The 13,522-nt window shown below is 42.0% G+C and overlaps 1 protein-coding gene across 3 annotated transcripts in view; it reads left to right on the forward strand.

Annotated features, from left to right (window-relative positions):
• AUTS2 (AUTS2, activator of transcription and developmental regulator) overlaps nt 1-13,522 on the forward strand; it is a 1,212,799-nt gene that overhangs the window by 1,182,602 nt on the left and 16,675 nt on the right. The window contains exons 8-13 of one of the 3 annotated variants that reach the window (XM_003794208.3): nt 1,447-1,700; nt 3,171-3,391; nt 5,128-5,172; nt 8,546-8,641; nt 11,326-11,397; nt 12,638-12,667. In XM_003794208.3, coding sequence (XP_003794256.1) covers nt 1,447-1,700; nt 3,171-3,391; nt 5,128-5,172; nt 8,546-8,641; nt 11,326-11,397; nt 12,638-12,667 — 718 coding nt within the window. Of the gene's footprint in view, nt 1-1,446; nt 1,701-3,170; nt 3,413-5,127; nt 5,173-8,545; nt 8,642-11,325; nt 11,398-12,637; nt 12,668-13,522 lie in introns of all 3 variants that reach the window. The other 2 variants (XM_023515688.1, XM_003794209.2) reach the window with 2 other exon arrangements.

Raw genomic sequence — 13,522 nt, forward strand, 5'->3', positions numbered from 1 at the left:
GGTTGCAGCCATCATTGTTGTTTGGCGGGCCCAGGCTGGATTCGAACCCGCCACCTTAGGTGTATGTGGCTGGCGCCTTAGCCACTTGAGCCACAAGCGCCAAGCCAAGGAGGAAGTTTTAAAGAAAGCTCCATCTCCCTGCAACTCCAATGGTGGGAAGATGGGGAGTATTCTGGTTAGAGTTTGTTTTCTTTTTGTAGAAACAGCTCACAGCAACCTCTAATTCCTGGGCTTAGGCAATTCTCTTGCCTCATCCTCCCAAGTAGCTGGGACTACAGGTGCCCACCACAACACCCAGCTATTTTTTTGTTGCAGTTTGGCCGGGGCAGGGTTTGAACCCGCAACCCTCAGTATATGTGGCCAGCACCCTACTCACTGAGTAACGGTTTCAGGAAGAAAACCATATCCTATTAATTCCAACCACCATCCCCCAAAGTTTAATATTTTGCTATAAAGGCTCATGTTAGCAAGATTCAAAATTAACAGTATTTTAAAGCTCATTTTATTAGGACTTCTCCATGAATAATCTGCTATATAAATTATACCCACTGAGCCATAGGGACTGTCCTGATTTGAGTTTTTCCATCATAATTTACTTCTTCCAATGTGGGTCAGAGAAGTAGAGAAGAAACAAACTGCTTAGAGAAAGAGAGAAACATTTGTCTGGAAATCCAGGCTCTCTTCTGTGTTGTTTTTGCCAAGTTACAAAGGAAAAGTATTAAAAGTAGCACAGACCAAAATGGCAAAGAGTAGTGATGCAGAAACTCCATGCACAGAGCTAAGTAACACCCACCCTTGGGGTCCCAGAGGTTATAATCTAACCCCGCAGGTCTGGGGAGACTTTGTTTCTTTGTAATTCCTTTTGAAAACCTGGTAACTTCAGGATTCAGGGAGTTGCTTTTCCCTGTCTAAGACAGAGAGGTAACAGCCTTAGGCACTCTGATTCTGTCCCTACATGGCCAGGCCACTCTGACCCTGACGCTATTTCTGTGGCCTCCAGTCCATAGGGTGAGAAGCAGATCCAGGCCCCTAGTTGTACTTGTATTGCTTTAAGAGGTAATAGACACATGTGGTGACCTCAGATTATGGCTTTATTTCTTTTCCCTCATGTTATTGCTTTATATAAGTGTGACTAGTGGAAGATGTGAAGACTGGGGACTTTATAGGGACAGAGATGAAGCTCTGGCCCTGAGTTTTAGCCAGAATCAGCGTTAGAACACGGAGATGCCCAGCAGCTCTATCTGCAGTAGTGATGGGCAGGTGCACGGGAACTGCTGAATGTGCTGGGAGGCTCTGTGAAGAAGGGGCAAGGAGAACGTGTGACGGCTGTGGGGAAGGAGATAGGATGTTTTTTCTTTTTTTCTTTCTTTTTCTTTTTTTCTTTTTTCTTGCAGAAAATAAATTTCTTGCTTCCTTTTTGTTTTTTCTTTTTTCCTTACTCCACAGCAGTAGCAGAAGCAGCACTCCAGCGAAGACTCAGCCTGCCCCTCCACACCTCTCCCACCACCCCTCTGCCTCCCCGTTCCCCCTCTCTTTGCCCAACCACAGCCCCCTGCACAGCTTCACACCCACCCTCCAGCCCCCTGCACACTCACATCACCCCAATATGTTTGCCCCTCCTACTGCTTTGCCTCCTCCACCACCACTGACATCAGGGAGTCTGCAGGTCCCGGGACACCCGGCCGGGAGCACTTACTCAGGTAGGACGGAGGTGCCTGGGCCTGCTTGCCTGTGTGCCCACCACTGTCCCTCACTGGTGACCCGCTGTGTTGTTCCTGGTTATAGAGTTGTATTTGTTTACAATTGTCTTGCTTTCTTATACTCTTTCTCAAATCCTGTGTGGGCAGAGGCTCACCACCCAGACTAACCTAGGAAAACCCCAGGGAACCAGGCACTGCCCGAAGACAATAGGTTTCTTTGAAGCTGAGAGGTTTTTCCACCTAAGCTCACCCACAGAGCAGTAAAATACAGATGGTATGTGCCCTGTCAACTGGGCACCCAGAAGAATGATAAAAGGTTTCCTAGGCCCATGGCTATTTCCCTCTATAATCTTAGATTGTATACTAGTTTTTTTTTTTGTTGTTTGTTTTTTGGTAGTCTTACTTTATCACCCTTAGTAGAGTGCCATGGTGTCACATAGCTCATAGCAACCTCCAACTCCTGGGCTTAGACAATTCTCTTGCCTCAGCCTCCCGAGTAGCTAGGACTACAGGCGTCCGCCACAACGCCAGGCTATTTTTTTGCAGTTTGGCTGGGGCTGGGTTTGAACCCACCACCCTTGGTATATGGGGCCAGCGCCCTACCCACTGAGCCACAGGCACAGCCCCAATTGTGTCCTACTTAAAGGGGCTTGTTTTCATTGAGTAGTCTTCTTGGCAGGGAAGGACATATTCTTTGTAACAGTATATCCCAGAATTTCTTTGTTGTTGTTGTTGTTGTTGTTGTTTGGCAGACCTGGGCTGGGTTCAAAACCACCAGCCTCAGTGTATGTGACCAGTGCCCTAGCTGCTAAACTACAAGTGCCGAGCTAATGTCCCAGAATTTTAAGAACATACATGGTGTGTATTAGTGGGTCCTTTCCTTTTAGCCTGTGTTAATCAAGCCAAGGGCCCCAGTTTGGGGACCAGAGAAGCCATGTCCTACCATCAGTGCAGAGAGCCATAAGGCAGTAAGTGATGCTGTAAAAGGGCATGAAAGCCCTGCCCTGTAAACATCCGACATTTATTAGTATGCCATCACTGTTCTTAAACATGTGAATGTGCTGATTTCTTTAGCCCTCAGAACAAACCCATAGATAATATTCTCCCCTCCTTATGGATAAGGAAACCAACCAGATGGGTTACCTACCATGCCCAGAGTCACTCACCTAGCAGTAACAGAGCTGGAAATTGGACTCTGGCCGATGGCCTTGGAGTTCTTGGAGCTCCACACATTGATGAACTAACTGCCTGAGCCTGAAAGCAGAGAGGCTAGCTAGAGACCTGGGAGGCTGGGTGGCCACTGGGCCTCCATCTTCTCTGCTTCATTTGTTGGCCACTTTGATCTCAGAACCTGGCTGCACCCTGTAGCCCCCAGCTACTGTGTCCACCGCCCTGTATCCCTCCATGGGAAGGCACTTGCATGTTCCGTTCCGAAGGAAAAAGTGTCATTGCTTCCCTTTTCTTTTCCAGAGCAAGACATCTTGCGACAAGAACTGAACACACGTTTTCTGGCCTCTCAGAGTGCTGACCGTGGGGCTTCCCTTGGCCCTCCGCCCTACCTGCGGACCGAGTTCCATCAGCACCAGCACCAACACCAGCACACGCACCAGCACACACACCAGCACACCTTCACACCGTTCCCCCACGCCATCCCTCCCACTGCCATCATGCCGACGCCAGCACCTCCCATGGTGCGTACCCCAGGCAGAAATGTGAGGATAAGTAGAGCACGACTCTTTTCTTCATGCAGCACGGTGGGGTTGGAATGGGCAGCTGGGGCCATGGGAGAATGGATGGGGAGTGATGGCTGTTTGCTGGACAGAAGGACATGAAAGTATCCTACCTTGGGCAGCTCTAACTTTAGTGGCCTAAAATAGGAATAGTCTTCTGGACAGTAGCATCTAGTATTGAGTGGATTTTATTCTACATGGCCTCAAAACAGTCATGTCCAGTGTTGGCAGTTAACCTTTAAAGACTTGTTTCATTTTCTTGAGCATCCTAGGGGATTGTGACCAGATATAAAATGTGTTTGCCCATGTTTTGCACCAAGTGCTGGCACATAAATGCTTACAGAATGTTAGGAGTGAGGAAAAGAGAAGATGATGAGGCCTGCCAGGAGGCTTTCAGATGGTTTCCCTAAACTGCTTCATTAGCGGTGTTCTAGTTCTCCTATTTCTTAAGACGGTTCCCTAAGCTGGTATTGTGTCCTGTCAGCAAGTGATCAGGGGTGGATGCTCTCTGCAGGGACATAACTCTACCGCAGGGTAAGAGGTGCCACGGGTGACAACACAGCCTTGGTCTTAACTGGGAATTAGCACATGCCAGACACTATAAATTAGTTAGGTTTTTTTTTTTTTTTTTAAATCAGAAACGGTACTTAGTTCTGCCATGTTAGAATGCTGTATGTTCTGAGATAGAGTCCTATCTCTAATGGTGAGCGTTAGAGTATTTTACTTGTTTCATTCCCAATATTTAAGTAAATGCTTGATTTTAAGGCAGTTAATGTAGGCATGAGAATAAATTTGAATTCCATGATTTTTTTTTTTTTACTCCCAGAAAGGGCCTGGATGGATTCAATGATTTTAAGAGTTTCCTTCACCCAACGGGAAGAGCGACCTCTCCTTGCTCTCCCTTTCCTCCCTCATGTTGCTCAACTTAATTTGTTTAAAAATACTTTTTAAGTTAGTTTTGTAAGTTTTTTGTTTCAAGGAGTATTAATGATGAGTCTTGACAGTCCCCCCCCAAAAAAACTATTCATAACAAATCCTGTGTCATTTCTCCAGATGGACTATGCTTCTTAATAATTATGTTTTGAAAGGCCTAATATTTTGAGAATGAATTTTATGCTGGCCTGTGTAAAATCGTTTCACAAATTAAATCTAACTGAAAGTAGTTATTGAGGGAATTACAGCACCAGTATGATGACATTATTTAGAGAAAACAATTATTTAGGCAACAGTACTATACTCTTCCTGTTCAAAAGTATGGCCATACCATCTAGCCCAGATTGCTTTGTATTTGAGTGTATATAGTATACTTCTGAAGATAGCTGAATGTGTGATTTTTCTGCCAAAGATGAAAATACAGGGAATTCTCTGTGTAAATCAGACCAAATGCTCCCTTCTCTCTGATTTATCTGAATAATTGCCTATTTCCTCCAGTTTAAGTGTTTGGTTTGTGCCAATCTCTTATTATAGAGTAGAAAGAAAGACGTAGTTTGTCCAGGACCCAAACGTAGTGTATGGGTTTTCACTCTTTTTCCATTTTTGTTGGTTTCTTGTCATGAGCTCAGGATGGTTTATATAGATGAGGTTACTGAGTCTGATGACAGCTTAATGACAGAGAAGCTTGTTTAGGGCCATCTCCACTGAAGCAGTGAACAAAAATGCAGATTAAGTAACTAGCTTTTCCTTTGATCCCTTTACAGTTTGACAAATACCCTACAAAAGTTGACCCATTCTACCGGCACAGTGTGAGTTTTGTTACCATGCTACCCATTTAATGTAACTGCTTTTCCATTTTTGTGCTCTTGCCACAGATCAGTAAATGACTAGTAGCCTTCTTTAATCATCTCTGCCAGCGTTCCCATTGCTCCTGTCACTTTGGATGCTTGCTTTTGTGGCATTTTGCTTTTGGTAAAGATGCAGTATCATCTTCTGAATCAAAAGATCATAAGCCCAGCACAGACTACAGAGTTGAACTTCCCTGAAAGTCAGGCATCTGTCCTCCAAAGTGAGGTGTCTGCTCCTGAGTTACTACAGTTTCTAGAGAGTCTGAAATCATGGGATTTCAGTCTTCAATTGAAATGTCAGTAACAGAGAATTCCTGAAATTCAACCTGAATTATTTCCTCTAATAATAGAAAATCCCTTGTCTTTTAGAGACACAATTTTTCAAAAAGTAGATTTTCATTTGCTCTAGACACACAGAACCCTTTTCCATATGGCTGTTATTATTCTCCTGAGTTTGCTATGACTGAAAGTAAAAATATTGTTTAACTTGAATAACTCTTAAAATTGAAATAAGTGCTGTTTTGCTCTTTAAACTCAGTGTTCTTTATTTACTAATATTCTGCAATTTTAAGAGTATGTTTTGAAACTCACATTGGTACCAAATTAAGTTACAAGAGCTTTTTCTACAAAGACCTTGAATATTTTACTGTGATATTTTGATTATGGGGTGCATACTGCATCATTTTTATTTGAAAATTTGCAAGTTTCTTTGCTAAATGTTTGATTTACATTTTTAAAATGAAACCAGAAAAAAAGAAGATTAAAATGATTATAGCCATGTTGATTCACTGTACACAACTATTCTTGCTTTGATTTTTAGATAGTGTTACCTTACTGTTTAAAAAACAGTGCTACTAATACTTTAATAGGTCAGCAAAGACTGAATTCATTCTTACTTTGAACCAGATAATTAGAGGCTGTCTTAGGAGTGTAGCTGAGAAGTCAGGACTAGAAAGTATTAGAAATCAATTAAGAACTGTTTACTCTAGAAGCATTCTGAAATAACACGAGGAAGGCCTCTTCAAGAAGAAATCAGAAAAGTATCTTAAGTATATTTGAGTGATGACCCCCTCCCCCAACATGGTCCACCCTTTTCTGCTCAGTACTGTGATGCAGAAATATTTTTTAAATGGACATACAAAATTCATCATCCCTATGGATTTCCTCTTTGAGTGTGTCTCATGAAAGGCACCATTCTGCCCTTAGTCTGGACTTCACTAATGTAAAGAGCAGCTAGCAAAATAATTGTTATCAAAAGTTTAGTGTGTTCAAGTGGCTCAGATTTACTTCCTAGGACCAAATGCAGTGCCTTTTTATATACTTATTCTACAGAGTCTTGTCCTAGGTTTAAGATGGACAGTAAGCCTAGAGGCCTGAATTGTTTGAAGATTTTGTGCTTTATTACTTTACTGCTTTTCAGGCTTTGAACTATTTCACCCTCGGTAGAGTGCTGTAGCATCACAGCTCACAGCAACCTCAAACCCTTGGGCTTAACCAATTCTCTTTCCTCAGCCTCCCAAGTAGCTGGGACTACAGGCGCCTGCCATAACAGCTGGCTATTTTTTTGTTGTAGTTGTTATTGTTGTTTAGCAGGCCCGGGCTGGGTTCAAACCCGCCAGCCCCAGTATAATTGGCCAGTGCCCTAACCACTGAGCTACAGGCACCCAGGCTTTGCTGTAGGTGAGAAAAGTCAAGTACATTTGTATTCTAAGAGATCAGTAACAAAATAAAGCAAAAGGAAATGGTAAGAACAGTGTTTTAATTATAAACAGTAAAGGAAAAATGCCCACCTGGAGACAGAGTAATAGAAATTTGAGTGTGTTTTACTGTGGCAAGTATTTAATTACTCTGCTTTGTACAGTGTACGGTGAGAGAGTTATTTCATATTATTAGTTATAGTGGATAATATATGAAGTACTTAGTCTCCCCTGCTTTGGGGATTAGGATGTTATAAGGGGAATTAAGATTCAATGCACTCAAGTATCTAAAACACAATTTTAGACTTAAAAGTAGTTTTAAATGAGGGCACTTGGCTTGCAATCACTGTTTAAGTGGATTTAGTTCAATATCAATTAGTCTGAAAAAGTTTGCCGCATCATTGAAGGGAGCAAAATGAAATAAAGACCATCAGAAAATGTATTTGCTCAGAAAACAGACACGATTGTGAAATGTTTTCGTCTTTTTACCAAAAATAGCTAACCTGAATGCAATATTAAGAAAATCTTTGGTTATTATTGTATTTTTTGCATACTACACAATCATAGGGGTGGGGAGTACTCCTTAAATATTTATATGGTGGTTTGATCAAAGTAAATGGAACCAGAGCAGTAAAATCTCAGAAGTATGAAATTTTAAGAGGGAGGGGAAAATGCGGTTGCACTTTCTTTAGTATTGCTGTGTATTTCTTTCCTCATTTGTGTCCTTCATAAGCTGTTGATTCAAGAAAATTCCTATTCATTCAGAATCATTCTTCCCCCATCATTGAGTGGACTGACACTCAAACTTCCAGTGAGCTTGTTCATTAAATAGCAGACATAATTCAGAACTGGCCATAAGAATTTGGACATTAATGTAGAAGTACTTTGAGTCCCTGAAACTCTGAGAAACAAGAGTAACTTAAAACTAGCTGGTATATCCCAGACATGGGTTATTTCTACACTACTATAATCCATCTTCTAGAAAAGTTGGCAGCTCCATTTAACGTATATACTGAGCCATTTTATTTTACCCTCCCACAAATATTTGTCATTATTTTAGATGAGAAAATTAAATTGTCGTCTGAAACTGCCTCTTCTAGAGCAACCTAATGAAGCAAGGATTGTGAATATATCCTCATTTCCTCAAACTATTACAAATCTAAAAGTGCTAATTGAGTTTTAATGGTATAAAATCCTGGCACTCATAAAGAGTTGCTTCTTTTTCTTCTTTTTCTTTTTTTCCTTTTTTCTGACTCCTTTTTTTCTAATTAACTGGTAATTTTCTAGGCATCTTATTTGGCTCAGCATCCCTCCTGTTTTTAAAATGCATTAAAATCTCCAACCATTTAGGACTTCTCTCCGATTTAACAATTAATAATTAGAACAGCTCCCTTTTCTAATGATGTCCTCATCTGGGACATCATTTGTTGGCTGATTGATTCTGAACTACTTTTAACTTTTTCAGTTAAACATTCATGGCACATCTGTGTGATCATTTCATCCTGGCTTCTTGACTAATAGCACCAGACTGAGATTACTTGTCTTGCTAATGTTGATGTCTTTCAGTGGGAAGGGAATTTGAATATATCACTTGCCTTCTACTAAAATCTTTTTCCCCCTCCCATCTCTGGCCACAGCTCTTCCATTCCTATCCTCCAGCAGTGTCGGGCATCCCGCCTATGATTCCCCCCACTGGCCCTTTTGGTTCACTACAAGGAGCATTTCAGCCGAAGGTAAGAGAACTCTGCCAGAGAAAACACCTGGGGATGTTTAGAAGTGGAGCCCAGGCTAGGTGTGCAGGTGGGTTCTGCATCCTCTCACCTGCACAGTGACTAATTTATCAGCTCCTACATGACCTTTGGGATTAGAGTGAGGGTATCTCTAGTCCATCTACTTTTAAACTTGAGCAAAAACTTCATATTCAATGTGTACTACCCATGTATTCTTAAGCTAAGATATCCTGTGCTCTTTAAAATATAGAATTTGTTATTTTTTTACTGCCAATAATGTGGTCATAAGCTGCTAATTAGGGATTCTATGAAATGTTCTAAAAGTGAATGTTTGTTGATTTTTAGTAGAAGAGGAGGATAAAGTTTCTAAAAATATAAGCGTATCCTGTTAATTGTATCAGAGAAGATTCTTGCACTCATCTGCCTTCATTCCCTCATTAGCCCATGTCTATGCAGGTAGGGTCTGCCTGCAGGTGGCGGCACTGCCTGCCTTTCATGTACTCATTTCTCCCTCTCTTCAAGGTCAAGACTTCGTCATCAGTTACTAACATACTAGTGTGAAACTAACCTGTACAATAACTAAATCCTGCCCCATCTGGTCAGTGATACACTGTTCAACTTGGGCTACCTCTGGAAGTCATACTGAAGAGTAATTGTCAGAACCCACTACCTGTTAAAAATTTAATTATAGCTGGGCGGTGCCTGTGGCTCAAAGGAGTAGGGCCCCAGCCCCATATGCCAGAGGTGGTGGGTTCAAACCCAGCCCCAGCCAAAAACTGCAAAAAAAAATTAATTATAGCCCCTGGCTTGGCAGCCATAGCCAAGTGGTTACAGTGGTTACAGCACCAGCCACATACAGTGAGACTGGCAGGTTCAAACCCGGCCCAGGCTGGCTAAAAAACAATGACAACTGCAACCAAAAAATTGCCAGGCGTTGTGATGGGCTCCTGTAGTCCCAGCTACTTGGGAAGCTGGGGCAGGAGAATCACTCGAGCCCAGGAGTTTGAGGCGGTTGTGAGCTGTGATGCCATGGCACTCTACCGAGGGCAACAGAGTAAGACTCTTGTCTTAGGGGAAAAAAATTTAATATAGCCCCTATTTCATATCCCCCTCCCTCAGAAAGTGAGAAGTACTCATGTTGGTAACGATTCTCAGATTTTATAATAAGATGTTTTGCTGTGTGTGGATTTTGGTTTTCTCTCTCCCCAGCCTTCATCTCATTTCTAAGGTAACACTCCAGTTTGGGGCCAGAGTCTCCTAGGTTGGCACATGTTGTATCTGCAAAGGCATGTTGCCTTCCAACTAGAAAGAGGGAAAGAAATCAAAAGGCATAAGGGTCGGGATGGCTGAACGTTGGAAATCGTATTTGGCTGCATGGAATTGCAGCTTAGATGCAGGGTTGTGTATACAGAGGGCTTTTATGATGGCCATGTTGAACACCTCCTGTCTGGAGTTAAAATGGGGATTTTTCAACTCTTTCAAACCCAATCTGCTCTTCACTAATCCCTCAGAACCTGGTCTGTCCCCTCTAGATTGCAGCAAATCTCTAGTGCCTCCCCAAACAGACTGGTAGGTCATTTAATAAATTAGACCATTTCCCTCACTCGCAATTATCCAATCACACAGAAACTACATCTGGGCAAGAAAGTGTCTCTCCTGGTGTTGAAATAGGCCTTTCCAGGCCATCGTACTGATTGAATATGTAGATTGCAGTTCATTAGTGGAGTTCTTCATATGTATGCAAATCAGGCTGTTAACAACTCCAGCTTAATTGTTAGTTGTACTGCAGCTGATTGCTTTTCTTCCTTTCATTCTTTCTTTCCCTTCTCCTGGTAGGCCAGCTTCGTGCCTAAACTGGAGCTCCTTTTTTTTCCACAGGAGTTAACTTCCTGCTGTGGGAGAATTCATAGAAGTTGTGATTTCTTAAATAACAGAACTGGTGGCAATTTCTGAATCCTTTCCCTCTAGAAAGTAGTGACCATGCCCCAAGTAGGCTTTTTATTGTTGGTGATCGAAAGGGCAGAAGCCTACAGATAAGGTTAATGTTAGTGATGTTAAGGAATGGTGGTGGGAATAAGAGAGACAGAGCAGAATTACCCCAGAAATCATTTAATGTTAGATCTGTGTGGTCCCTAAATTAGGTTCTCGTGTCCCATTTCCACCACTGCTAATGAGTAATTACTGAGTGCAATTCCTTGTTAGTGTCTGCCAGGTAAAATTTAGAGAGTTAGCCTAATGTCTGTAAAATCTTTGTTATTCTGATGAGAAGCACCTGATACTGCAAATTATAATAATGTTCACTTAAGCATTTCTTAGAATGTTTTGTGATGAAGCAAAATTACAAGGGCAGTCGCTGCCGCCGTGTGCTTCAGATGAGGAGGTATCGGGGACATGTGGGTACATGGTGCTTCTCTTTTTCAGTCCTGTGCTTTCTGTCGTGGGGAAGTGTGCCGGACCGACTCTGCTGTTAGATGCCATTGCTAGAGAGAGCAGTCTCCAGTCAGAATCCCTGAGCAAACAGGCAGTTGGTCCTCACAGAGAGCATGCATAGTCACTGAGAGAATGAAGCTTGGACTTCACAGTGGAACAAACAAAATTTGACTTCTAGAATTTAGAAGAAAGGAAAGATCTTGCTTTTCATGTCACGTGTTTTGTGCTTCCTAAGCTGTGGTTTAATTAATTTGTAGACATCCAACCCTATCGATGTTGCTGCTCGGCCTGGGACAGTCCCACACACTTTACTCCAAAAGGACCCAAGGGTACGTGCACAGTCAGGCTTGGTCTCAGGTAACCCCAGGTGTGTGTGTTTGCACAGGACGGCCAACCAGTGCTTACACCTTCCCAGTGCCTGTGAGGCAGCTGCTGTTTCAGCTAAATTCAATTCTTTTGAGTTTGTGGAAGAAATGCCTCCTCTCTGCAGTGGCACAGAATCTCTCCTATGCCACTGCAGCCCTGTGACACAAGGAAATGACTTGCCAGGGGGAGAAAAAAGGGACTCACAGCTGAGCCCAGAAATTGGACATTTCAGTTTGTATAGTTTGTATTTGATCAGTCTTTTCTATGTCTCCTTAAATTTCTCTTACCCCAATGAATAGCCACAGAATGTTTGGAATGGAAAAGCACTAAGCTTTTTCTTCCTGGAAGTCAGGCCCTACCCCACTGTTGCCTCGGGTCAGGAAGCTACTGTACCACACAGCTCTGCTGGCCCTCTATTTTTAATGTGATAGGGAGCCTTTTATGCTCTAGAGCTAAATAAAATATCCATTATGCTTTGGTTATGTTATTTATGCATAATTTATACCACTCCCTACTTCTATTGAAGTTATAGGACAGCTATAATCTTCCTCAATGATTCTTATTTATATTCATCTCCATAGTAAGTGTGAAAAATGGTTCTCTTTTACAATAATATCTCTGGATAAGGCAATCAGAGAATGATACACAGAGTAGGTAGAAGTTGAAGGTGACTCAACTATTTAATTATTTGACTACTATAAGAAGTATAGTGAACTTTCCGTGTCCCATACCTGTAAGTGATATACAGCCAACAAAGGAAGGGTACCGGTGAAGTCAGTGTAATTGTACTGTATGTGTGGAAAGGACAGCTCTCCCCAGATACCTGTTTGTATTTGGCCTTAAAAGTCTATGGTCTGAAGGCCATTCTCCCTTAGACCTACCCAGTGTGGTTTGGAGATCAAGACAGCGAAACTCCTGATGTATAATGTGAGCCAATCACGTTGCCAGAGGGCACATTGCTATTGATTAAACTTGTACAGGACCTTGTCAGCTTAGATGTACGAAGGCTTGTGAAGTGGGGGAGGGGACTCTTGGCACTTTTGATAGTGTGAAAGTGGGTTAATTATTCTCTAAACGGGCTTCATTTAAAAGTAAAATTCTAACATTTTAATTTCCCCTCCTAATGAAGCACTACAAATTTGTTAATTAGAGCAATTGTTTGAGTGACAGGCGTGTAACCAAGTTGTCATTTTCTCTTCACAGTTGACAGATCCTTTCAGACCTATGTTAAGGGTAAGAAAGCTTCTTCTAGAACTGTTTTGCAACCTCTGTTTGACTCCCTATGGGTTAAAAACACAAGTCTAATACAAGGAAATAAGCCATAGAAATTCTGGAATAAAATCTCAGAATGACAGTGCTTGGGTTTTTCAGATGGTGTGATCAAAAGTGGCCTAAATGGTTTTGCTTTGAGTGTCAGAGGAAGCCAGGCCATTCATTGGTTTTTGTACGTACCTAAGAGATAGAATTCAACCGTGTCAGATTCTTTCGTTAGTAGGTCTAGTAAAAGATTTGAGCACTTGGAACTTGAGGGGAGAGGCATAAGCTACAGGCTGGAATCAGTCTTTCCTGGACTTAGAAAATACATGCCTGGGTCATATTTCGGCTGGTGGCTTCCTTACTCTGCCCTAAGTGACAGTGACTTGCTGATCTGTTTCTAAGGTGCAGGCAATGGATGTAATAAGCACTAGCTTGTTAACATATGGCTTAAAGCAAATTGTTGTTGGGGTCAGGAAAGTGGCCAGTAGATGACCTCTGAATGAATGATGACTTACCTGGTGGGTGGCAGAGGGAGACAGAGAGGACAGATTATTGGATGGAAGATGGATAGACAGTAGACTTCCTATACTTGACCCACTTCTGGTGCATATAATCAGATAATTTGATTTTTCCAAGGGGAAAGAAGATTGTATCATCACTTAGGTGAGACAGTATGTTATTTGTAATTTCAAATGACCCATAACTTCATTACAAGAGAACTCACCCCAGACTTGCATTTAAGTATATATATTTCAGAAGCAACTCTTTACTGTGGAAACCATAAGCGTCTCTCTTTTGCCATTGTAGAATGAGACTGTGTTTTCTTCTCAT

Source organism: Otolemur garnettii, unplaced genomic scaffold, assembly GCF_000181295.1.
Source record: "Otolemur garnettii isolate 467f Iridium unplaced genomic scaffold, OtoGar3 scaffold00077, whole genome shotgun sequence".
NCBI lineage: Eukaryota > Metazoa > Chordata > Mammalia > Primates > Galagidae > Otolemur > Otolemur garnettii.